The sequence below is a fragment of the Peromyscus maniculatus genome, chromosome 19, assembly GCF_049852395.1.
Source record: "Peromyscus maniculatus bairdii isolate BWxNUB_F1_BW_parent chromosome 19, HU_Pman_BW_mat_3.1, whole genome shotgun sequence".
NCBI classification, from domain to species: Eukaryota; Metazoa; Chordata; class Mammalia; order Rodentia; family Cricetidae; genus Peromyscus; species Peromyscus maniculatus.
In genome coordinates, this window is record NC_134870.1 from 66,490,206 (window position 1) to 66,517,468 (window position 27,263).

General features: G+C 43.2%; 1 protein-coding gene across 6 annotated transcripts in view; it reads left to right on the forward strand.

Moving 5' to 3' along the window:
- The window catches only part of Dym (dymeclin), a 283,454-nt gene that overhangs the window by 83,471 nt on the left and 172,720 nt on the right, over window positions 1-27,263 (forward strand). For all 6 annotated transcript variants that reach the window (XM_076555514.1, XM_076555516.1, XM_015992663.3 and 3 more), the window contains exons 9-13: window positions 3,784-3,966; window positions 8,463-8,641; window positions 16,028-16,153; window positions 18,936-19,049; window positions 20,363-20,457. In XM_076555514.1, coding sequence (XP_076411629.1) covers window positions 3,784-3,966; window positions 8,463-8,641; window positions 16,028-16,153; window positions 18,936-19,049; window positions 20,363-20,457 — 697 coding nt within the window. The remainder of the gene's footprint in view (window positions 1-3,783; window positions 3,967-8,462; window positions 8,642-16,027; window positions 16,154-18,935; window positions 19,050-20,362; window positions 20,458-27,263) is intronic.

A 27,263-nucleotide genomic window follows, 5' to 3' on the forward strand; every position in this document is an offset into this window, starting at 1 on the left:
AGTTTCAGGGGATCTGGTGCCCTCTCTGGCCTCCACAGACACCTGCATGCACACATGCACTTGCATGCGCATACTAACAGTCAGACTGACAGACACAAACAAACCAATAATAGAGGAAATCATTTTTAAATTAAGTGTCTGTAGCTGTATGCGTTTACGCCTTGGCCTTCTGTTCTGTTCCATTGATCTTCCAGTGTGTTTTTGTGCCAGTATCCAGTTTCTATTACTGTGTCTCCGTAGTACAAATTGTAATCAGGGTGCCCTCCGGCATTACTCTTTGCTTGGAGTTTCTTTGGCTGTCTGAGGTCTTTTATGTTTCTAAAAAGACAGCCATTTCCACATGGTTGATATTCCACTCCCTGTGCACGAGGGATCGTTCCATCTTCTAGTGTCTTCTTCCATTTCTGTCTGGAGTATTTTAAAGTTTTGTTACAGAGGTCGTTCACTTCTTCGGTTAGGTTTATTCCAAGGTTTTTTTTTTTTTATGATAATGCTGAAGTGATTGTTTCTCTGTTTTATTCTTTACCATGTGGTTGGTGCATAAGGACAGTATAGATTTTGTGTGCTAACTTTGTATCCTGCTGCTTGGCTGCGAGTGTTAATTAATTGTAAGAGTTTTCTGTGTGGCATACCATTGTTTGCAAAGGAAACCACTTTGACTTCTTCCTAAAACCCCTCTTTTAATTCCATGCAGTCCCATTTTTGTAGCTAGAGTTTTCCTGCCTTGCCCACAGTCAGGACAAATCTTGCTCAAAGCCAACCAAGTAAACACAGAGACTTATATTGCATACAAACTGTATGACCGTGGCAGGCTTCTTGCTAACTGTTCTTATATCTTAAATTAACCCATTTCTATAAATCTATACCTTGCCACGTGGCTGGTGGCTTACCGGCGTCTTTACATGCTGCTTCTCCTGGCCATGGCTGCAGTGTCTCTCTTCCTTCTTCCTGTTTTCCCAATTCTCCTCTCTCTTTGTCCCGCCTATACTTCCTGCCTGGTCACTGGCCATCAGTGTTTTATTCATATAGAGTGATATCCACAGCACATTTTATTCTTCATGGTGATTTCTGCCAGGAAAACACACACACACACACACACACACACACACACACACACACACAGATAAGTAGCTTGGGTGATAATTTTTAAGATTACTCAGTTTTCCTGCAAGTTGCTTTATTTTTAAGAGTATAATATAATTAGATTTCTCCCTTCCTTTTTCTCCCTCCAAACCCTCCCATATACCCTCCCTGCTCTCCTTCAAATTCATGGCCTCTCTTTTCACTAATTGTTATTGGATGCATATATGTATATACACATATTCCCAATGTAACCTGCTCAGTCTGTACACTGTGACTTGTATGCATGTTTTCAGGGCTGACTGTTTGGCATTGGCCAATCAATTGGCATGCTCTTCCCTGAGGAACAGCACCTCTCCTGCTGCCAGCCTTCCCCAGTGTTCTAGTTCTTTGTGTCGGGCTGAGGCCTCGTGGGCTTTTCCCTCTCTATCTTGACTTGTCCATGGCTGTTGTCCTGTTCAGTTCATGGTGGGTGATCATGTTGGTAAGACTTTATGGGTATAGCTTCTGATAAACTAGGAGACATGATCTAGCAGCAAACTCCTTGATCCTCTGGCTCTTACAGTCTTTCTGTCTCCCACTTCCACACTGATTCCTGAACCTTAGGTGTGGGAACGTTCTTTAGAGGTATCTGATGGGCTGGGCTCCACAGCTCTGCATTTTGATTGGCTGTGGTTTTCTGTAGTGGTTTCCATCTGTTCCAAATAAAAGTTTCCTTGATGAAGGATGAAGACTACACTTGTCTGTGGGATAAGGACAAATATTTATAGATTGTTGTTAGGGATTATGCTGTTTTAGTATATTAGTGGTTGTAGATTCTCCTCCAATAACCATAACTTCACTAGCACTGACTAGTTAACTAGGTTTCCACACCAGGTTTCCACACACATACTTCTCTAACTAAACAGTGGGTAAGTGATTACACTTTAGTGTTCCAGGGACATTTATAAGTTTTGTTATATCTTTTTCTCCCTGGTTTGAAGAAATATTTCCAAGTTATTTTTACAAAGCCACTATTCCCTGATATCACACGAAGACCCACAGATCCATGTACCGAAATCAGTTCATTTGATACTTTTGTCTACTCTGCTGCAGAATCCATCTTTTTAAATGATTGTGGCTTTCAGAGAAATGTTGCCGTGTGAATGGAGCATCCTCCTGAGACTAGTCTCTGAAGTGTCTCCTCCCTTCCTTGTTTTCTGTGCAGTAATGTTTTATTTTCACTGTGTTACTCAGTATCATGTCAGTTCCTGTTAGTATGTGTATAGATGTTGAATTGAATTTTAGATTCTCCCATTGGCAGACTTGACACTTCTGCAGCACCACATCTTCTTATTCAGAAATGTTTCCACTTCAATCCAGATTTCCCGTGGCCTTGTCAAGTTTAGTGGCTGTCAGCCCAAACATCTTGTCTATTTTAGGGTCATTGTTGAACATTTGTTACACTTATTTACTTATGTGTGTGCACCTGAACACACGGTTATGTGGAGTTCAGAGGACAGCTTGATGCAAGTTGGTTCTCTCCACTCTGTGGGCCTAGAGATGAGACTCAGTCGTCAGGCTTGGCAGCAATTCCTTCCTTTCCCTGCTGGGCCGTCTCGCTGGCTTTGTATTCCCGAACAGTTATCTGTTACTATTATAACTGGAACTAAGTCTATTCTTCATTGCCTAGTACTTGGGTATAAGAAAGCTTTAATGAAAGTAAACATTTGTTGGTTTATATTATTATACACAGTGATGCATCTCATAAAGACATTTTCATATACAGGTATTTCATGGACTTCAACCAAGTCAACCCCTATACCCTGCCCTTTCTCCCTCCCCCTTCTCATTGTTCTTATCCATCCCCCAAACAATCTAAATTCTACTCTCATGTTCCATATACATTTGTGGTTTTTCCACACCTATATAAAACTTGGAATCCTTCAGTAAGAGAAAGCATGCTGTGTTTGTCTCTCTGAGTCTGACTTCTTTTCCTAATATGATGATCTCTGCTTGCATCCATTTTCCTGCAAGTGATATTATCTTATTCTTCATGGCTGAGTTTAACTCCACTGTCTAGAGATACCTCATTTTCTTTATCGGTTTTTCTATTGATTCCATGTCTTGGCCTTGAGTCCCGCTGTAAAGAGATGCGCGCGTGTCTCTCTGGTGTCCTTTGTTCTCTCCAGAATGGTGAGCTTGGCCGTGCAGTCCCATACTGACTGCCGTGGTGCTTGGACTAATTCCCATCCCCACCAGCAGTGTACGGACTCTGTTCCCCCTTATCCCTGCCACCATTTGCTGTCCTTGTTTCCTTAGTGGAGTAAGGCTTGTGATTCTTTGTAATAGAGCTCGTCCAGCACCCATTAACTATACCATACATTTATAACGAGTGAGTGCCACAGCAGCTTTGTCCGTCCACTAGGGATATAATTGACATGTAATTTTACTATGTCTAGGAGTTATGTTTTAAAACTTCTAACAAACGGGTGGAAATAATTGTAATGATACCGTAAGCTCATATATTCAAGATATCTCATTTCAGCACGGAGACACATTAGTAAGACATTATACATTCTTTGGTGGACAGTCTATAGGAGAATCGTCAATAACGAATTGGTTTTGTTGTTAACTAAAGCTGTATTTTGAAGTTTTAAGCATAAACATACAGCTGCTCGCCATCATTGGTGTGCAGTCCTAACTCTGTGTTCTCTCCTCCAGCTGGCCTCTGGAGTGTCTTTACGCTAGGCGGGGCGGGCAGCAAAGCCGCTGCCTCTCCAGAACTCACTTCCCCTCTGGCCAACCAGAGTCTCCTGCTTCTGCTGGTGCTGGTGAACCTGACAGACGCTCCAGACACACCAAACCCCTACAGACAAGCCGTCACGTCCTTTAAGAACACACAAGGTTTGTGCTGTTTTCTGTGACCCTCTCTAGTCTATTCATCAGTGTATGTTTCTTGAGATGAGTGTCGATTAGAAAAGCTTGGAGTGTGTTTTCTACCAATTTTCTCAGGGAGGTCAAATAATTCTTGGAAGAATTCTGTGGTCCTTTATAACCATTAAATTTACATTTTTCAGATACAGTCAAAGTAGCTTGAACTTAAATGGTAGGGACGAGAATTAGCCTACGAAGCCTATATGATAGGTTGTTTTGAATTTTCAAAGTCTGCATTTTGGTTAAAGTTTTAGAGGACTAAACATTTAACAGAGATCAAGAAACTTTGTTTTTGTCCAAGTTGATGTAGTTGGGTGTGGGGTATCAGAAGTGTGTAGTCTGAAGGGAAGGTTCCTATACTTGGATGGCCAGGGAAGTGCAGTTATTGGGTACAATCATGGAGGCATCTGGTTCTCTGAGCCATGTTTCTTTGCTGACCTATTCTAATTTCTCATAGTCAGAGGATTGGGATGCCAAGGAGTCATACCATTGTTACTTTTCAAAATATCACACGCCGAGTCCTCATCCACTTGTGCTGCTGTGACGAAGTACTTAAGTCTGGGGAATTTGTTAATAGCAGAGATTTATTTCTCAGTGCTAGAGACTAGGACGTGGAAGGTCAGTGGGATCCCCAGCAAGTGTAGTGTCTGTGAGGGCCCATCTCCAGTTCTAATGTGATGCCTTGAATGCTGTATTCTCACCTAGTAGAAGGGATGGATGACTGAATGGTGAAGTTGCATGAAGTCTCTTTGATAAAGGCCAGGGAGGAGCGCTCGTGCCTGAATCACTTCCTGACAGCCCCACTGCTGCGTTGGCAGCTAAGCTTTCATGTGCATTTGCGGGGAGGCCGCAGGCATTCACACAGTAGTGCAAGTGGAGAGCCAGTAACAGGTCAGTGGTTAGGAAAAGAAAACTCGCTCGCGTGTGTGTTCGGTGGTGGTTTTCTGCTCTGCTGCTATAGTCCTTTCCTTGGTGACAGTGCTACTTAATGGCCAAGAAAGCTCATCTCGGAGCTGAGCTGACCTGGGTTCATGCCACACCCTGGTCATTTCAGAGTGAGACCTTTGGCAGTTTGTATAATCTCAGGCGTCCTCAGTGATGTTGTCTGCAATATGGAGACACCATCATACAGCACGTTACATGACTTCCAAGCAAGAATAGAGTGTAAAACATAACAAGGACTCAGTGTATGGTTTCTGCTGTTGCAGCTCTTGCCACTCAGGCCAGAGGTTCACGTGCAGTTACAATTGAGCCCTGCTGGAGACTTTAGAATCGAACCTTGTCTGAGATTAGCCTCTTTTAGGAGACCACACAGTAGCACAGTGATTCCAAGAACTGACATCAGAGACAGACTATAATCTGTCTCAGGTGATTCTTTAAGAAAGAAAGGAGCTTTTACTGTAGTGCAGATTCACCAATCGCTGCTGTTACTGAGAATCAATGTAACACAGAGGTCAGTCTGGGTTTACTCATGATGACTTGGGACATTTTATTTCATCTCTGTAAGCTTCTATTTCATCATTTCTAAAATTGGGCAGAATAATGACTCAGTTGTACAGATTAAATAAGGGATGAGAGATGAACACTTTGTATAATGGCCGATTCATGCTACCTTTGGCTAACCATGTGTAAGTATTGTGGCTACACGGAACACATTTATGTCGGGGGAGTCAAATATAACATAGGTTGGTGAGTGCTCTACTTTGCTGTCATTGTGAAGAATTGCAGTCAAGACTCTTCCTGTGAGTCTTGAAAAAATGATTTATATTTGCATATTCACTGTATTACTTACTTGTCTTTTTCTTGTGATATGCAAACAGCAGGTTAAAGCAGGAGGGTTTATTCTGCTCCTGGGTGGTTCCAGGGTCCAGTCCATTATGGAGGAACTCTGGCAGCAGCAGCTTGAGAGATGGTGGCATTGGATCTGCAGTCAAGGAGCAGAGAGTGCTGAATGCTTGTCTCAGCTTACTGTCTCCCCCTCGTGTTCACTGTGCTTTTATTTAGTCTGGGACCCTGGCCCATGAAACCTAAGACCAATGGTTAAGGTTGGGCTTCTCACCTCCATTAACCTAATCTGGATAATCCTTCACAGATGTGACCAGATGTTTTCATAGTGTTTTAAGTCTTATCAAGCTTGACCATCACAACTCCATCCCTTGTCAGCTTGGTACCTAAACACATAAATTTTAATTTTTAGCCTTCCACCCTGTTCCCCATTGGCTCATGGGCACCTCAGTGCAAAATGCATTGAGTCTCCATAGTCTCTCACAATTCCAATACTATTTACAAGTCTGAAGTTGAAGTCTCACCTGAGACTCAAGACAATCCCTTAATCGTGAGCTCCTATAAAATCTAATCCAAACTGCACACTTGGAATGTAGAATGGCATGAGTAAAAATTCCCAGCACGACAGACACTAACCCTGCAGCGCCATGTCAGCACGTGCTGCTCTCAACCAGAGGGTTTGCATGGCTCCAGCTCTGCCACCCGCAGCACGTACTCCTGTCTCTTGGGCGATCTACACTCTGTTCCTGCAGCTTTCTTTACCAGACATCTAACAGCCCTTGAATGTCCAATATTCTGGGGTATTCTAGTTTAATTCCAGAGTATTTGGTAATACTCTGACCAAAACAAGCTTGGAGAGAAAAGGGTGTGTTTGGCCTTCTCTTCCGGGTCACAATTCATCATCGAGGAAAGTCAGGACAGGAGCTCAAGGCAGGAGCCATGAAAACAGCATTGCATGCTAGCTTGTTCTCTGGTTCATTCTGGCTCACTCAGACTCACAGCTTACTAGTTTTCTTACATTTCCCAGAACCACCTGCTTAGGTATGGTGCCACTCACAGTGGACTGGGCTCTTCGGCTCCAGCTAATAGTAAAGATGGTTCCCCCCAGTTAGGTCCACAGGCCGTCCCGATGTAGGTACTTCGTCAGTCTCTAGGTACTTTACTCTCAGACGACTCCAGGCGGCATCAAGTTGCTAATTAGAGCTAGTTAGGACATGGGGTCTCTTACTGCAACCAGAAGTTACTGCAGCTTCATGCAGCGGCCTCTTAGGGCCTCCTTGCAGAAACTGCAACCTTGTCACACATTGCCTGGCCTCTCGAGAGCCATGAGTGTGTGGTTATGAGTACCATGGCCTTGGCAGTGCTTCACTCAGGCTTACACATCCAGCACAGTGTGGCTAAGCTCTCCTGCCAGCTCAGGAGGGAGCCTGGACGCCTTGGACCGCAGCTTCACTGGCCTTTGCGCTGATGCTAGGGAAACTCTTCCCTAGATGGTTGTTTTTGAGCAGAGAACTCCTTCCGTGGTGTTCTAGTTTAAGCTCCCTCCTTTCAAATGAATTTGCATGTTCACAAGTAGGAATCTTTGGTGGGTGGGTCTGGCCCTCAAGACAGCCTTCCTGATGTCCAGGTGTGGAGCAGGCACTACGGTCTTTAACAGTGACAGATGATTTGTCCTCTCTGCTCTTCTTGTGAAACTTCAGACTTACACGCTTTCCCCCCCTGCTCTCACTGTGGACCTGGATGAGAGCAGTGAGCAATCACCTTGCCACAGCCGAAATGCTATGGTGTCTTGAAATTGTCTCTGTCAAACAAATTAATCCATTATCTTTCAATTCAGCATCACTCAGGAGTGCAGGTGCTCAGTGAGTACAGGCAATTGCTGTAAAAGCAGGAGAGGCTGAGTTCACATCAGAACCTGTGCAAACCCAGGGCTCTTTAATTCACCCTTCACTCAGGTTCTTAAGATGGCTGATCCATGACTTACACTTCTTATCATTTAGAAACTTTAGTAAGTGTCTTATCAGTTGCAGTCAATTACCTTTCAAGTTTTAGTTTTTTCAAGATTGGTTTTATTTATTTTTTAAACATGTATGTATGTATGTATGTGTTTGTCTTTATATGGGTATGGACTTGAGTGCATCAGGTACTCACAGAAGCCAGAAGGTGTCGTTTCCTTAGAGCTGGAGTTACACATGGTTGTGAGCCACCAAGGCGGGTGTAGGGAACCAAACAGGTCCTCTGCCAAAGCGGTTTGCAACCCTGAGCCTTCTCTCCAATCCCTTCAATTTTCATTTATTTTTTTATTTTATTTTATTTTATTTTTTTTGGTTTTTTCGAGACAGGGTTTCTCTGTGTAGCTTTGCGCCTTTCCTGGAGCTCACTTGGTAGCCCAGGCTGGCCTCGAACTCACAGAGATCAATTTTCATTTAAATAAAACTTTTACAGAAGTTTTATGGTAGTTGCCTTAGGCTTGCTGTATTTCATATATTGATTTTTCTTTTATTTTAAAACTAAGTTATATGTTGTTATTTTGGCCATTTTTCTTAACATTGAATTACTAATTTTAGTGCATCAGCCATGGCCTACTTATTTGAAGACCCTTAACGATTTTGTATAAATACACTACTCGGAAGTCCTCACACACTCTTTTATACATTTTCCTGCTTGTTTCTGTATTTTAGACAGCAGTCCTTTCCCATCGTCAGTTCCACATGCCTTCCAGATTAACTTTAACAGTTTGTACACAGCCCTGTGTGAACAGCAGACGTCCGACCAAGCCACGCTCCTCTTGTATACTCTGCTCCATCAGAATAGCAACGTCAGGACGTACATGCTGGCTCGGACAGATATGGAAAATCTTGTAAGTATCACAAGAAACATGCCATGTGTGTCTTGCGACATTACAAAGAGTGACTTATTTTCTTTTCCAAGAGGGTAAGAGTGCTCGCCTGATGGGAGATGTCACCAATATAGCCAAACGGTCTGCACTTCATCAACACTGAAGGAGGCAGTGTCCAGCGAGCCGCTCACAGCAGAACTGAGTGAGCAGTGTCAGTCAGTGTGACACAACCCCATCCTTGAGGTCTTTAGCAGCTACCTGTTGCCCAGGGTTCTCGCCGAGCAGGTGGCCTAAGAAGCATCCTCTATAACCGTCAAGGACATTTCATTTCTTCTCGTTCCTTCCAGCTGACAAGGCCTGTCCTCGGGGTTCATGTAATTTTCTTGATTGCCACACATTACTGCTGACAGTGATGAAAGCAAGGTGATTGTTCCAGCTTAGTTCCCCAGAGTCCAGCCTTCTCACGGCCTAGATGCCAGGGTCCTCCGAATGCAGCTCCTGGACTGGCAGTCATTTTCAGGCACCTGGCCAGACACCACTTAAAGGTCCACTCCGTGAATAAAATCAGTCCCACGATTTGTCTTGGCAGACAGATCTATCTCCCTTAGGCAGTCAGTGGTTTCCATTGGAGCTAATGTTTACCATCAGTGATTCACCAAAGGGAAGAGTAGGCTACCACACCAGGGTACGGCTGAAGTACTGTGAACTGCCACTGCATTCATTACCCCATGTCCCCTCAGCCTTGGGCTCCACAGGTCAAACAGCTTCCCCAGCATTTGGTAGCTTCTTTTATTGGTTTTAAATACTATGTAAATGTTGAAGAAGCATAAAATATAGCATTTTTAGCATATTCCTTATCACAATGACATTAAGAACAAAAAGTGTGATGAATAAAAATCGGTCTCCACACCAGAAAGGTGTGTAAAACAGTGGCTTAAATAGCATAATACTGCATGAAAGTCTGATGGGGGTGGGGAGCACAGAGATGGTTGTGTGTGAGGAGTTCTGGGGGAATTTCGGCAGTCAACAGGAAGCCTGGGCATGGCTTGTAGGCCACCCATAGGGACTCCTGTAGTAGTAGTTCCTTAGATCATTAGGTGGATGTTCCAGTCTGTCCTAGTTAGAGTTAGCATGGCTGTGATGACACCATGACCAAAAGCAGCTTGGAGAAGGAAGGGTTAATTTCACTTACACTTCCAGGTGACAGTCCATCATTGAGGGACGTCAGGACAGGGACTCAGACAGGGCAGGAACATGGAGGCAGGAGCTGATGCAGAGGCCAGGGAGGAACGCTGCTCACTGGCTTGCTCAGCCTGCCTTTTTTATAGAACCCAGGACCACCAGCCCAGGGGTGGTTCCACCCACAGTGGACTAGGCCCACCCCCATTAATCACCACTAATGAAGAAAGTGCCCTACAGTCTTGCTTACAGCTGCATCTTAAGGAGGCATTTCCTCAATCAGGGGGTCTCTCATCTCTGATGACTCTAGCTTGTGTCAAGTTGACATAAAACTAGCCAGCACAGCCTGAATCCAAAGTGCCTTCTACATTATGATTTAAAGACTCGGTAGCAGCAGCAGCAGCATGTGGGGGTCTTTTTAGGTTCCTGTAGCAGGTGAATCCTGGCTGGTAGAGGTAGGTCCCACAGTGTCGGCTCTTGAAGGCTATACCCGCTCCTATTTGAGGTCCGAGAGCTCCATTTCCTGGTTTGTACCTTATAAGGAATCTTCTACTTTTGCTCCCAGTGCTATGGTCTCCACCATGTCAACCTCACTGTGGCAAGTGAGATGCTCCTGAAACCGTGAGCCAAATAAATCTTCCCTGCAGTAAGTTGAGGTATTTTTTATTTTGGGCACAGTGATTGGAAAATAATAGTTCACACTGGATAAGAGGGGACAAAGGAAGAGAGTGATTGGGGAACTAATGGATAAAGAGTCTAAGATTTCCTTTTGAAATAATGAAAATACTCTAAAATTAACTGGTGATAGTTACTCATATTTGTAAATCTAAAAACCATTTAATTACATCTTTTAATTTAATTTAATTACAGCGATTATACAATCTGTAGGTTTGCTAGCTCAGTAAAAATACTGAAAGGAAGGATTAATTTGTTACTTTGGCATAGCCCCATTGGACCTGTTAGGTATATCTAGACATATATATATACATACACATACATATATATATATACACACACACACACAAATGTTTAGTTACTTGTTTTAGGCTTTACTAAATCTGAACATATCAAAGAAGTTGATCCTTTATGAGGTGGCTGATGGTTAGCTTGTATGTCTTATAAGACTAGGATTTTATATCTTTATCCCTCTTTAAGTTTTGCCTTAGGAAATAACAATTTCTGAATTGAAGATTTTTTTAATATCAATATAAGACTTTTAATTCATAAACACAGTCCACCTGGGATCTTTCCTGATCATTTTATAGTACACCATTATAGAACACAACAGTTTCTTATATGACTTAGTTTACCAAACTAGCTACAGCTTAATAATGTTAGGAAAAGCAAAGAAGTTAGACATACATTCTTAAATCAGTCTCTGTTAGTCTGAATAGACCTTAGGTAAGGAGAGATGCTTTGCCAGACTGCTTAGGTCACTGTCTTGCTGCATCATGAGATGGGAATACATCAGTCTCTGATACTCAGCTGTGGTCTTAAGTTTTTTATTTCAAGAATAAAGACATAGAGCACAACCATAATTTGTAGAATGCAAAACCAAGTTTCAACAGTATAAACAATTTGATATCTCTAGAAGGCCAAACCAAGTTTTAACAAGGTAAACCATTCAGTGTCTCTAAAATCAATACCAAGGAGATTGTAAAATCTGGCTGCCAGCAAGATACATTCCCTGTCCATGAATGCATGGAGATGCAACCTTAATGTCTCATTAAACCAGCATTGTTTTATTTTATTATTATCTTTTTAATTTTGTTTTATTTTATTTATTTATTTATTTATTTATTTATTTATTTATTTATTTATTTATTTATTTATTTATTTATTGCTTGCTTGCTTGCCGAATGTTGTTTATTGAAGGAGGAAGGAGGTATTAAATACAGGCTTACAGCACAATGGGAGAACCCCAGAGGGCAGAAGTTTGCTACCAGATGTTTTACAATCTTGCATCTAAATTTTTAATGCCCATTATGCAGGATACACAGACAAGGAACTTCCCTTAAGCATTCAGGAGGGTGGAACCCAGCAGGGAATTAGCATAGGGAGGATATCAAGGTCAAGGTCAGCAAGCAAGGCAACAGTTACCCAAAACAGGGGCCTGGGACCTACAGGTCCCCCTTTTACTAGAAAATGAGCTTCTGACGTCAGCAGGTCACCTTATCCATTTATGGAGACACCTACCCAGGCCACACAGGTGCTCTGTCTTAGGTTGGTGAGTGCCCCCCAGGCATTACCTGTCTCTGAATACTCATTATCATACAGGCTCAATGGTGTGTGAGCTGCAGAGTTAACTGCTGCCAAAGATCTCAAAGTGGTGCTGGGCTTGCAATCTGTGTGTTTTGACACAGAAAAGACCAACAGAAGTCCTAACCCACCCATTGTTTTAAATCCTATCTTTCATAAACCTTGTTTTTAGGACAGGACAGGACAGGACAGGAATTATCATACAAAAATCCATCCTAATCCAAAGCATCTTGGAGATCTATTGTCTCCTTGATAGACCCACTCCATGTGGTCATCTTTAATCAAGATGGTGGTGAAGTCACATGACCTCTCTCTTCCCTAACCTTGTTGCCCACCTGACTGTACTTAATTAAGATGGTGGCAGACCACGTGTTGTTTCCCAGAGCAGTTCCAAGTTCTAAGTTAACTTTTTGTTACAGATTTTTACCATACCCAATTCCTTTTGGGGGTGGGGGGGCAAGGTAGACCAGCATAAAATAACTTTAGTATTATTTATATCCAAATGACATATGAATCTCTGTCATTGCATCAGATTCAGTGGCCAGAAAGCCCAGAGGCACATTCTGAGCCCAGGCAGTTACTTGCAATAGTAACAGTTGAGCTGTTACCAAGACACAGGGAAAAAAGCATGCAGTGGCCACATACAGTTGTGGTTACACACCCAACTGACCCTGAAGTAATTCCATGTGGCTCCCATATCCACAAGAATATATACAGGCACAGATCCATCCATCCATACAAAATAGACAGAACTTTACCAACAGTGAGACAAACAAAACTTTCCACAGGAAGCAGACTTTGTTTTAAATTACAGATTTTAAACCATGTCAGATGAACAACTTACAAATCCTGAAATAAGAGTTTACAGTATAGAGCAGCATGTAAGAAACCATAGGAATAAAAGATTTTTAGGAGGGAGGAAGTAGAGGTAAGAGACTTTGGGATGTGAATCTGCAGGCCAGAAGAGCCAGAGCCACATGGAAAATACAGCGGGCTAGAGCTTAAGCTGTGGGTCAGAGGGTAGCGGGTCTGCAGGCCGACTATAAGGTGAGAGGAAGCCAGGGAGGAGCAGAAGACGAGGGAGGTGTCCATGTGGGTCTGCAGGCCGAAAGAGCCAGACAAGCACACATGTCCATGTGGAAAGTAACATAGGAAGAATTGGACTGTAAAGTTTGGAATTAGATTCAGCCACAGACAGATGATCTGTACATACCCTATTGAGGGCCAGGTCAGCAGATGCTGAAAGGGAGAACAGGCATGTTCTGGGCACGAAGTAGCTGGCCTCTCGGGCTCTGACTCCAGTGTAAACTCAAGGCCGGGGCATTTATGCGGTTTAGGGTGGGAGAGCATACAGTAACAGACAAGGGGAATGGATCTGTTGTGGGTGGAGTGGGCAGGTAGAATTCCAGCATGGTAGGGTGGGAGAGCAGACAGGAACAAACAGAGAGGACAGGTCTGTTGTGGGGAGGATCCCAGCATGGCCAGACCAAGTGCCAGGAGAGCCTAGTGAGGGAAAGGCAAAGTGGGCACCTTTTGGGGGCCCTGCCAAGGAATGTCATTAAGAGAACAAACACACCAGGAACAACTGAGTTAGTGCAAGAGGTTTATTGGGGGATGGGGAGAAAGAACGAACGAAAGGCCACCTCGGAGTGGAGACAGGAGAAGCAGGTAGACAGCCGTGGAACAGAGTAACAGGAAAGAGGGCTGGGCAGGAGTGCAGGGCTCAGAAACCCTGGGGGAGGGGGCTTAAATCATGTCGTAAGGTGTGAGGCAGCCCCAGTTGGGATAAATCTTGTGGTAGACACCCCAGGGGTGACTGAAGATCTGATTTAGACCCGCAGTTGACCATTTCCACGCCTGTGCTGGGGTTACTGAAGCCTAAAGCAGTGTGTCCACTGCTCTAGCCTGGGGTGGCGATGGGGGGCGTGTGGGAGCTGCCTTCGTGTAGACATCTGTTGCACAAAAGGGTCCCAGGGGATAAAGACAGTCTTTGCTCCAGAAACAGATGAGGTTGCCTGGTGTGGCCACAGCTTGGCAGGAGCCCTGAGAGTCTTTGTCTCAGAAGGGGTCTTTACTCAGAAGAGATCCTCCACCTCTATTGGTGGTGGCTTGAGAATGGGTGACTTACCTAGGTCAAAAGTCAGTCCCATCTGGCAGAGAGAGGGAGAAAAAGAAGAGTGGTGAAGAAGAAAGAGTGGCCTCTCACGTGGCCACGGGACCGGTCCACCCTGCGGGGAAAGCTCAACTCTTCCCAGGTTTCAGGCACCAAGATGATAGATTTTCTGTAGACCGATAATAGGTTTCTCTGCCACAGCAGTTAGCCAGATCAAGCCGAATTAAAAAGTAAAAGACCCGATTTATTTGGGCAAAGCACTCCTGGGTGACTCTCCAGCCTCCAGAGGGCAAGGTGGGGGAAAGGGGCAGGAGAGAATCACGTGGCCAGTCTAAAGGAGGGGGTTTAAATGGCCAGTAGGGAAGGGACCACGCGGCATCCTCCACAAGCTGGGTTTGTGTCCAATTATAGTGCTTTGGGTGGGGACTGGGGAGCTGGCAGCTTCAGGGGAGGAGCCGCCCGCCATCCCTGAGCGTGAGAAACTGGGCTTTTTGGCAGTTCTCTGAGAGGGCAGGGTTTGGAGAAAGAGAACTGGGGCCCGAGCTGGAGATTCCAGCTGAACAGGAGCCGTCATTTTTAACTTTGGTGGTGGTGGGGGAGGTGGGGTGAGGGTGGTTCAAAACAGAAATTCTCTGTGTAACTCTGGCTGTCCTAGAACTCAATGTGTAGATCAGGCTGGCCTCAAATTCAGAGATCCTCCTGCCTCTGTCTCCCACATGCTGGTGTTAATGGCATGTACTACCACACCCAGCTCTTATAACTTTAAAAAGATTTTTTTAAAATGTCCCCTCTCGTGTGTGTGTGTGTGTGTGTGTGTGTGTGTGTGTGTGTGTGTGTGTGTGTGTGTGTGTGTTTTCGCTTGAAGGCCACAGGAGGATGTTGGATGCCCAGGTCCTTTGCAGAAACATGGTGTGGCATGGGTTCATTTCATCTCACAACCTGTAGTATACTATCCAGGGAGTCAAGGCAGAAACTGAAGAGGATGATTTTGCTCACTGGTTTGCTTTCCATGGATTCACTCAGCCTTCTTTCTTAAAACACTAGGACCCCAGCCAGGGTTGGCACCACCCACAGTGAGCTAGCTGGGCCTCCTTTATCAGTCATCGGTCAAGAAAATGCACCACAGGCTTCCTCACAGACCAATCTGGTGGGAGCATTTTCTCAGTCAAGATTTCCTCTTTGAGAAGGACTCCAGCTTGTGTCAAGTTGATATATAATATTAGCCAGCACAGTATGTGTCATAATTTCATACAAGGCATAATATACCTTTAGTGATGGTTACCCTAGTTAGTATAGAATGAGCGAATTGGCAGTGTCAAATGATTAGAAATGAAATCATGCATTTGTGAACAGAATCATAAAATGAGGTGTGTGGCTGATGCACTCACTGAGGAGTGAGTCTCAGGACACATGCCGAGAAGATGCATCATGGGCAGCAATAGTCCCTTCCACTGGTTACTGACATAGAGTGCACTTTTGTGTTATTAGCATTTACGTACAAGTGGCATGAAGCAATCCGATTAAAATGCTTTAAAATTTAGGAGCAGCCAAGCTTTTCTGAACAGATCAAGTTTCTTTTTCTTCCTTTTTTAATTAGAGGAGGTTGATCTGACTTATAACTGAGCCCGGAAGGCCTCTAGACGTTAACCTTTCTTTGGTGAGACCTTTAAGAGTTAGTTAGTGATGACCTCCCTGCTCGGGGCCTTAGGTATGTGTGTGGAGAGTACATGTAGCATGAGAGTATTAATCCTCTGTATTTACGAGAACTACATGACCTCAGAGCAAAGCATACAGAGCAGCAGTGTAAGGCTCTCATAAAGTATTGAAATTGTGTATTGTAATTTTTTATTTCCTAGGTTTTACCAATTCTTGAGATTCTGTATCATGTTGAGGAAAGAAACTCACACCACGTCTATATGGCCCTCATCATACTGTTGATCCTTACAGAAGATGACGGCTTTAACAGGTCCATTCACGAAGTGGTGAGTTCCCAGGGCCGGTGAGAGGCGCGGAACAGAACTGTTTGTCCATAGAGTGTGCTCGGCCTTAGCGCTTCGTCCGTTTCCCTTCTGGTAGAGTTTCTGGGGGGACGTGGGTTACAGATGGGGTCTTCTTCAGGTTCGTGAAGTAATGCCTTGTCTTTTACCCTCCTCAACTATTAGCCACTGTTTTTATTAGTCTATGTTGTACGTTACACTGGGTTACAAAAGGATATTTCCATATGAAGATACAATGTGTTTTGAGCATTTGACTATTTCCCTCCTTATTCCCCGGACAATTTCACTTCTGCTTTAATGTCAGATGTATGTACGTGAGTTTCTGTATTTGAAATCCAACAACCAGAAACAGGAGAAAGCATGCTGTTTATCTGAGATTGACTTCATTCACTTAATGTGATTATCTTCAGTTGTATCCATTCTCCTGAAACTGATGTCATGTTGTTCTTTTTATTGTTGTTATTTTGGGACAGCATCTCATGTAACCCAAGTTGGCTTTGAACTGTCTATGTTGGTAAGGCTTGAGTTTCTGGTCTTCGTACCTCTGCCTCCCTAATGCTGGGGGATTCACAGGTGGGGTGTATTAGCACACCTACCTAACTTTGTTCTTAAAGGCCGAAAAAAAATCCCGTTGTGTGTTTATACTACATCTTCTTCACTAATGTTACTGATGGACACGTAGGTCAGCTCCATAACTTAGCAACTGTGGTCCGTGCAGCTGTGAGCATGATGGTCAAGTGTCTTTGTGACACGCTGACTTGGAGGCCTTTGGGTAAATACCCAAAAGGGTCATAAGTTACATCTAGTTTTCGTTTTTTGAGGAACTACCATATTGATTTCTGTAGTAGCTGGACTTAGTTTACATTCCCACCAGAAGTGTTTGGGATTTCCCTTAAAAAAAAAAAAAAGTGTGCCAGACTCATTTAGGGGTCAAGCTAAATGGCCAACACTGAGCCGTCATCTCCTCTGCCTGGCTCCCGTTGCCATGCCATCAGCATCTGCTACTGTTTCTAAATGTCTGCCGTTCTGACTGGGAGGAGGTGTCATCTCTGGGTTGTTTTCATTTGAATTTCTCTGATGACTACTGAGGTTAAACATTTTTGTGTGTTTATTTCACAAATTTTAAGATAATTTTCTTAAAATTATCTACTCATATCATTAGTCCATTTATTGATTAGGTTGTTTGATTTTTTGTTATTTAGTATTTTGAGTTCCTCCTGTATTCTAGATATCAGTCTTACATGTAGATAGCAAAGATTTCCTCTTTAGGTTCTCTTCACTATATTGTTTACTTTTATGTACTCAAGTTTTTAGCTTCCTGAGATGACATTTGTCAGCTGTGATTATTTCCTGAGCAGCTGGAGTCCTATGCAGGGACTATGCCTGTATCTTGAAGTATTTTTACTCTGTCGGCTTCAGAATTTTACATCTGATCTATTTGGAGTTGATTTTTGTACAGGGTGAAAAATTGGGATCTAGTTTTATTTTACATGTGGATATCCAGTTTTCCCAGCACCATTTGTTGAAGAGACCATCTTTTGTCCCAATATATATTTTTTATTTATATTATTAGTGGATTGTAAGAATTCTTGATATATTTTTGATCTTATGCTTTTTTTAATCCAATCTGTTATATAGTGAATTATACTGATATATCTTTTAATATTAAAGCAATCTTTCCACTCTTTGGATAAACCATGATTGGTCCTGATGTATTAATTTACTGTGTGTATTCATACACAGTTTGGTTAGTCTGAGTTTTGTTAGCTGTCTCTTAGGGAATTTGTGTACTTTTTCTAAGATTCCCTTTATTGCCTTGGTACTCACTGGCAGCTCGGAATAGCCGCAGGAGGACCTGGGCTGTCTCTTCTTGAATGCTGGGCTCACGGGGTCCCTGAGCTCTCCTAATTATCCTTTGAGGTTTTTTACATTCTGTTGGGGAAGTTCTGTCTCTCAGCACCTACTCTGTATTACTTTTGCTTTCTAATTGCTAAGTTCTGTTTGCTTTTCCTGTTCCTTTTATCTTGTGTGCTATGTCTCTTTCACATACATCTCTCTGTCTACTAACGATATCAGTAGATATACACATCTCCTCTCTGTCTACTAACGATATCAGTAGATATACACATCTCCTCTCTGTCTACTAATGACATTAGTAGATATACACATCTCCTCTCTGTCTACTAATGATATCAGTAGATATACACATCTCCTCTCTGTCTACTAACGATATCAGTAGATATACACATCTCCTCTCTGTCTACTAATGATATCAGTAGATATACACATCTCCTCTCTGTCTACTAACGATATCAGTAGATATACATATCTCCTCTCTGTCTACTAATGATATCAGTAGATATACACATCTCCTCTCTGTCTACTAATGATATCAGTAGATGTATACATCTCCTCTTTGTCTACTAATGACATTAGTAGATATGCACATATCCTCTCTGTCTGCTAATGACATCAGTAGATATCGTCTTTGTCTACTGATATTATTAGATACACACATCTCCTCTCTGTCTACTAATGACATTAGTAGATAACCTCCTGATTTGCAGACTTGGTTTTCTCTCCCTCATCTGTTTAAGAGAAGAGGAGTAAACCTGTTAGTGCCCTTTGCTTGGTAGAACTGAAGCTCTCCACTCACTCTTTACTGCTTCACTTACCTTTAGAGCAAAACGAAATTTACCAGGAAATGGGTGACACACCTTCTTCCTAATGGAGTCATTTTTACTCAAACTTTTCTTCCTTATTGCAGATATTAAAAAACATTACTTGGTATTCAGAACGAGTCTTAACTGAAATTTCCCTGGGGAGTCTCCTAATTTTGGTCGTAATAAGAACCATACAATACAATATGACCAGGACTAGAGTAAGTATCCCAAAGCTGTTTCTCTGCCTTTATGTTGTTAAGACCATGTTGTGAAACATTTTAGTCCCGTGAAATGTAGTTATGAAATGTGCTAGGAAGTTTAAATTTATTCCCATAGACTATGCTAGAACACTTACCACATTGCATGACTGTACTGCTCTGTCTGCTTCTTAGTACTGGTCCTAGTTGTTTGACGCAGTGTGCTTCGTATGAAATGGAGAGCAAGCAGTGAGACAAGCAGTGACCTCACAAGCAGTGAGGTCAAAGCTGCTGATGCCCTTGCTTCACTGACAACACTGGTGTGCCCTTTTAAAGCAACAACAAAAAATATCAATAGGTGAATATGCAGAAATACAAATCCAGACCGGGAAGAAAAGTACAAGAACCGACCGGGGTTGTTGCTCAGCTGGCAGCAGCAGCTGGCACTCACAGAGCCCTGGGCTCTCGCCACAGCACTCATAAACCAAACACGGAAGTACATGCCAGGCACTTTCAAGGTCATCCTCAACTACATATAGCACTCTTGTTTGGTTGAGACAGGAAATTACTATGTAGCCCTGGCTGGCCTGTAACTGGCTATGTCGGCCTGACTGGCCTTGATTCACAGAGATTCACCTGCCTCTGCTTCCCTAGTACTGGAATTAAAGACGTGTGCCATCATGTCCAGCATACATAGCAGATTTGAGACCAGCCTGAACTACGTGAGCTCTTGTCTTCAAAACAAAGAAAAACAATCCCCCAAAGTACAAGAGTTCTTGAAAAGTTGGGAAAAAATAATTCGGCTGAATTCTGCAAAATTTCAGTCTTAGTCAGTAGAAATGTGTTACCAAGGAAAGCAATGTACAGAATCCACAGCTAAAAGGTTGTTTATTTACTTAATGTTTTCTTGTATTTCTCTCTCTGGGGCTGGGATAAATGTATACCCCATTGTTTTTTATCTGAGATCATAGTTGGCAGTTATGGTTTAGGAGGGAGAAGAACTTGTGTTTTAGAAAGATGGAAGCGTACACTCTGCTGTGTGTGGCGGAGGGGGTCCAGAGCAGCCCACGGCAGAAGCACCACTGTTTCTGCTACAGATGATCTCATTTTTACATGATGGGAATGAGCATCTGTATCATCGCATTTCATGCCCATTGCTTCTAAATGAACTGTGGGAACACTCCGACTTCTCAGTGCTTTGTCAATTTGGGAACTGGAGAATATAGATCCTGGGCACTTTTCTAACATTAGCGGGGTGTACATTTGCTTTTAGCTAGCCTTCCTTGGAGCATGAAGAAGACACGATGTGTGTTTTGAATTTGCTCTCCCCACAGGACAAGTACCTGCACACAAATTGTCTGGCAGCCTTAGCAAACATGTCTGCGCAGTTCCGCTCCCTCCATCAGTATGCCGCCCAGAGGATCATCAGGTAAATAGGAACCTGAAGGCAAACACCGAGCTTTGCCTTTTGGCTGGTCTTCTGATAAGGGTACCATCCCAGTGTCCTTTTTAAACATGCAAAACTGACTCAGTTTCCCGCTACTTTGCATGCGGTTAAGAACACCTTGTTCTGTTCTGTTTCCTAACCTACTTGTTGATTAGAGTATTTATGGTGTTTATGCTTGGTCCCTTTTATGAACTGGAGTGATAGGTCTCACCTGAGGCTGTGTGCCAGCTTTCCAGAAGCGCATACACTTTGTCAGCAATGCAAAGGAAAGCTCAACAACTGTGCTAAGTATTTTCTAGAGCATCATACTACACTGTCACAGTCATCTCTGTTTGCCTTTGAGAATTCTCATTTTTTTATTTTTATAGGGTTTTATGCAAGTGCTGTACCACTGAGCTACAGTACCCTCCGCCCAAGTATTCTCTCCATAGCTGTTTAACTTTGTCATGATCTCCTGTTATTGCCTTAGCAACTGCTGGCATGATTTACATAAATTTGTTTTATGACAGTTTGGTATGGTAAAATCACAGGTCAGCAGAGCTACATTCTCTCCCAGAGAAGGCTCTGTTGTTAGAAGCTCCTTCTTCCTTGACTCATGGCCTCTGCCACCATCAGGAGTGGGTGACTGAGTCTCTCTCATCGTTCCGGCCTCGTTTTTTGTGGTCTTCCCTTCCACGTAGATGACACCTTGGCCCTCCCTAACCCGCAGTCTCCTCTCCAGTGGTCTCAGCATCCGTACAGAACCATAAGTGCACCTTCCTTTCTGCCAAGTACAGTAACGTGTTAGCATTTCCTGAGGCGTTACGATTTGGCCTGCCCTAACCGCCGTCACCAGGCACCCCATCGTCACCCTCCTCCTTCTCTAAGCATGTGTGTGATCTTTAAAGGGAGGAAAGTTAATTATCAGATCTTAAATACCATTTGCCGGGATTTCTAATATATATATATATATATATGGGTTATTTTCCCCCCAGTAGGCTGCTCAGTGTGGTCTTAGCAGTTTTCAAGTAAAGCATGTATCAGGGATTTTTTTTTTTTTCTTTAATTCTTGCTCTTTTCTCTAACACTGGAGATCGAAACGATGGCTTTGCTCAGATTATGCATTGGTTCCACTGCTCTCCCCAGCCCTTGGTTTTTTGTTTTATTTTGTTTTGTTTTTTGACCTAGGGTCTCTGTGAATCCCAAGCTGGCCTTGAATCCACCCACAATCCTCTTGCCTCAGCTTCCTGGGTACTGGGATTTCGGGCATGCGCCATCATGCCCAGCAGCAATTAGTTTGGTTTTCCAGACACTGATGCTGAGCCCCATTCCATATGTTGTGTAAGCACCCATCTCACTCTCTACCCATTTGTCAGCTTGTTGATCTGGGCTTATTTTATTTAATAATATTTCTTGCTCGTTCTTCAAGAATTTCATACAGTGCATTTTGATCATCTTTATCTTTCTCCCCCAACTCTTCCCAGGTCGTTCTCCACCTTCCTACTCACCCAACTTCATGTTCTCTTCCCTGCCTTTTTTTGTTGTTGTTCAGAATGCTTATTTTTAAAGTTAACTGAGATGAAAATGGCTTGTATTACAAATAGTTACCATCCAAAAGCTCAAATTCCATCTTAAGCATGCATAAAAACAAACTTGTGTGTGAGTAACAATATGTACACCATACCATCGATGACAGCCTTCTCTTTTTCTCTTCTCCTCAGTCTCCTGAGGAGGTGGGGACATGCAGAAATAACAATGTTAGTTTCGTTTCTTGTAGTTGATGTTCTAGTTCATAAAATCTATAAATCCCAAATTACTTATATAAATTTTAAACATTTTCTTGTTCATAAGAACAGGAAATTGTATGGCTGATATGAAATGCGTAGAATGAAAGGTGAAAAGCTCAAGTTGCATCATTTTCACAGTGATTGCTTTGTCTTGTTTATTAAATATTTGAGGAATCTTTGTAGATACCGCTTTATCAAAAGGTTACAAATAAGTCCTAGAGTAATGTAAACACACAAAGCACAGACATGCAGGACTGTTGCTTGAACGTGAATAGCAAGCTCTGCATTATGAATATATAACTTGATATTGGAAAATAGTGCTTTAAAGCATCTATGAGCTGCATATGTAACTCGGGAGGTTGCATGTCTTTTCATGTTCCAAAGAAAAGATTTTAAGTTGCAAAGTTTCAGAGAAAAAATCTCCTGCCTTTTTAAAAACTTACTGAGTCCGGTTGTGTTGACCAGTTACTCCCGGGCCTGGGGCCTGCCCTGGAGTGTGGTCACTATACCAGGTATCACACGGTTAAAGAAAAACAACTCTACGTCTCAGTAGTGATCACATGCCAGCAGTGCCTCAGCTGGGACTGGGACTTTGTGACCACCCTCCCCTCTTCCATGTTGGGATTTCATCCGGCTTGAGTATGCATAACAAGACCTGTGCACACTGTCACAATCATTGTGAGTTCATATGTGCGTCTGCCCTGTTGTATCCAGAAGACATTGTTTCCTTGAAGTCCTCTATCACCTCTGCCCCGTCTTCTGCATAGATCCCTGAGCTTTGGGTATGAGGTAGATGTCCCGTTTAGGGCTGCACACTCCAAAGCCGCTTACTGTCTGTGCATAGACCAGCCTTGGGTCTCTGTGTTAATTGCCATCTACTGCCAGAAGAAGCATCTGTGATGAGAATTGAGCAGTGCATTGATCTATGGGTGTGGCAATAAGTCATTAGGAGTCATTTTAATGCTATGTCCATTTAGGAGAATAGTCATATGGTAGGTTTTCCTCTATGGCCGACCTATCTAGCCATTGCCTTGTTAGCAGTGTTAGGTATGGTGACCTGGGCTCGCTCATTTTTGATAATTTTTCAGAACTAGTTTCTGTTCTTTATCTGTCTTCAGAATTTAGTAGAGACTATTTTACATTGACTCACAAGTGAATTCATGCCTGCTCTCTGGACATTTTATGCATTAGAGTGGACAGTAGTAAGGGCCTGGCCAGTCCCTGCCTTTGTGCTAACATGAGCTTTATTTCTTACATATACATAGCTGTCCCCTCGGACCCTGGAGTCTTCCCGAGTGTCCAAGAGTTAACTCTGGCCCTGTGCTTGGCTCAGCTTTGCAAGGTTGATGACGTGTGCGACCTTTGAGCCTTTCCTGCCCGCACATGTGGAATTTTGCAGTGGTTTCCGAGTAGTTTTTTCTTATAGTGAATATTTCCAAGGCCTGTTCCATGTGAAAATTTCAAATGAATTAGTTCATAACTTAAGTTCTGGAAATATGTGTTAGATATTGTTAAACAAAATTTTCTAGGTGCAGTAGTTAGAAAAAAATCACAAATAGAGCAGTATGCCCAATTTTTTGTGGTTCCAAAAATAGAAAACAAACCAAGATTAGAAACATAGTTTGGATCTATGATGTGGGAACATTAGGATTTATCAATGATGAATGGCCAACTGCATGTTAATGGATTTTCATTTAGCATTATCTGAGTGAGGAATTATAGTAAGTAATGTAAGATATATCTTATGTAATATAAGATAATAAAGCTCTTGCCCTCCAATAACTTGTAACCAGTAACAGACATAAGACTCTGTCCTTGTATAGGAGAGGTATAAAGAACTTGCGTAGATCCGAATGTTGTGAACGTTGTAATGAAATAGAATTCTTCCAGCGGGGAGGTAGTCGGGTCTAAGAATGGTGAGAAGACATCTCATTGAGAGATGAGGCAAGGTGACTAGAGAGGGGAGCAGTAGATGCTGCCAGCTCAGGATAACATCAGTGACAGCCATCAAAACAGGAGGTCACGGTTAGAAGAGATCTGTGTAAAAATTATCAGTCCCTGAAGAGAAAAAGAAAGAAAGGTGGATTAGAGAGAGAGAGAGAGAGAGAGAGAGAGAGAGAGAGAGAGAGAGAATGTGTTCAATGGATAATGTGCACCTGTGTGAAAATGTCTTTATATAGCCCAGCACCGTGTGCAATGGATAGTAACAGTGAAAATAAAAAAGGAATTGTAAATCGATTTACACAGTCTGGTTCGGTTGGCCTGCTGCTGACCTAGGCAGGGGTTAAAAGGAAGAAGCAGGATAAACGGGTGACTTATTGTGGAAGGCCTTGAGAACAAAACGGGAATGAATGAGTTGGGATTGGGATTCATAGAAAGGAACTATGGATTTATTGTGTCATTCATTCAGCCAGCCACAGTGGTGTGTGCTATTGATCACATTGGAACAGGCAGATTCTAGCCAGTTCCCAGTGCTTGCTGCTGGTGCTTCTTGTCTGAGCACTTGTCTGATCAGAGCATCCTTGTCATCCAAGAGGGAGCTCGCTATGTAGCCTTCTCTCACACCATCCTCAAAAGCTCTATGTGCACGTTGAAGTCTGGGTCTGGAAACTAAGATTTATTCTCCGAGAAAAGATTTGTCTTGAATTGGAAATGGAGACCAGCGTTTGCACATTGAGAGAATTCATTTTCTACCAAATGTTTGTATCTAGGGTTGGATCGCAAAGCATGACAAGGAATGCATAGTTATTGCAGTGCAGAGGCCAAGGTTGGGGAGCCAGGCTGCTCTGGGTTTACCTGTGCTTAGTAACTCCTTTCCATGAGAAACGTTCTGTACATATTCTAAGTTCTCTTTCAGGAAAGTCTGCACAAGTTTATATATGTCAGCTGTAAAACTCAGAAGAGCCAGTATTTTATGTGATCCTCAACAAGTGTAAGAGTCAAATATTTTGTAGCTATGAGAGAGTTTTAATGAATTTCTAAAAATTTCTTAGTTGGACATAAATATAAGGAGCAATTTCTTGTGGTGCCTCGGCTATTCATATGTAATGACAATATACCTACCACAAACTCTTGGTACGCTAGAGGAATCACAAACAGATGTGATCTGTGTTTTGATCAACTTTGTAAATTCTTCTGAAAGTCTGATAGCAGTGTATATTTGATGTGCTGTTATTTGAGGTTAGTGATCCATTTGTAAAGGAGTAGGTTACATGTTAGAGATTGCTGGAAAAACAAACAAAAAGAGATTGCATGGATTGTAATTTATTCCCTGCCTTTAGGATTTTCCTTCAGCCAGGCATGGTGGTGTTCACCTTCGAGCTCAGTATTCAGGAGGCAGAGGCAGGCAGATCTCTGTGGAGTTCAAGGTCAGCCTAGTCTACACAGTGAATTCTAGGACAGCCAGGGCTATGTAGAGAGACTCTGTCTCCAAAACAAACAAACAAACAAAAAAAGAAAGTAAGAAAGGAAAAGATTTTCCTTTATGTCTCGTGTCCACCAGTTCCTTTCTCTGGCGTCTGCACCTTTGGATTATCAGACATCTTCCTTTAGTCTCTTCTCCTGCTTTGCTCTTTCTTCTGTCTTGACCATTTTCCCCAGGAAGTCACATATACACCCACTGTGCATCTGTAAATGGAAAAGCCCATTTGCTTGTTTGCAGTGAAGATCTTTCTCTTTGATTGCATTGCAAGGCAGAGCGGTGTAGTGTAGCTCAGACACCAGAGCCGACTGCCAAGGCTTACTAGCTATGGAATCTTGCGAAAGTTACTTAACTTCTCTCTGTCGCATCCTGGCTGTAAGATGGCTGTGACAATAGTGACTGGTATTGCCAGAATCCTAGGTCAGAAGTCTGACTCTAGGGCTGGCCATCTTGCCAGGCCTGTGCACTCTTCCAGCCCCAAAGCAAGCAAAAATGAAAAAACAATAAATGTCTAGGAAGAAGGAAGCATTTCGGCCTGTCTTTAGGGTACTGCCACGAGCATTATGTTTCGATGGAGGAAGAACTGGAACAAAGTCAAGTCTGCATTAATTAAGTGATCTTTTTCTTAACTGTGAATTCTGCAAGGAGGCTCAAAAGAAGTCATTCTTGCTTGAGGGGTCAACCTGTTTTCTGTGAAGTTACCCCTCTCGTCAGGGGGCAGTTATGTCTGTGAGGCTCCACCGTTTGGGGATCCCAGGTGACTTGCAGGTTTAGCACACTGCCTGGAGACCGCTAGGCCCTTTTCGGTCTGGAAAGAACGTGCTAAGAACTGACAGTAAGGATGCCTGAGGTACCTGTTCTCCCGTCTTCAGCCTACAAGAGGAATGTGTTAGGGAGGGTAGTGCTGGTTTGTAGACAGATCCTGCTGGGATGATTAACATGTTGTGTGTAGAGTAAAGCTGGACTCGGCCCCGGACTTGTAAGCCAGAGAAGGCAGGCAGGAACAGGAGGAAGCTGTGGAGAGCAGTTTTGTGTTTTGCCGTTAGTTGCCCTGTGACCTCAGGAGGGGATTGGTGCAGCTTCTAAGTATATAATTCCCCTGTGTTTGAGCCGTCGGGGGAGGGGGTGGACGTCTGGCCTTGGTCTTCTGGTGGTAAAGATGTAAATGAGGAGACAAGTTGAAGTGCTTGAAACAGGCAAGTGAAAGGAGCCGCTGCCGAGCCTCCGGGCAGAGCCTCCGGGCAGAGCCCTGTGATGCAGAGGAGTGCCCATCTCAGCAGCGTGTGTGCGTAAAGAAACTGTGCAGGGGTCCCTTTTCTTTGAAATCCCTGGGTATTGACCACTGAAAAGCAGTGTCCAGAATTAGAGGGAACGGTCGTTTTCTTTCCTCTGTCACACATTTCTAACCTTTTGAGGTAGCAGTGTGACACTGTCACACACTCCATTCACTCTCGAGAAATATATAGTCAACAGTTTCATGATGGGCCACCTTCATGAGTCTTCTCGGCCACATTTGTGCACATTCTCAGCTGCATGTGGCCCCTGGGCCATCGGTTGGACATATCTGGAAGGTCTTGTCAAAGGTGTGAGTTCTGCCCCCT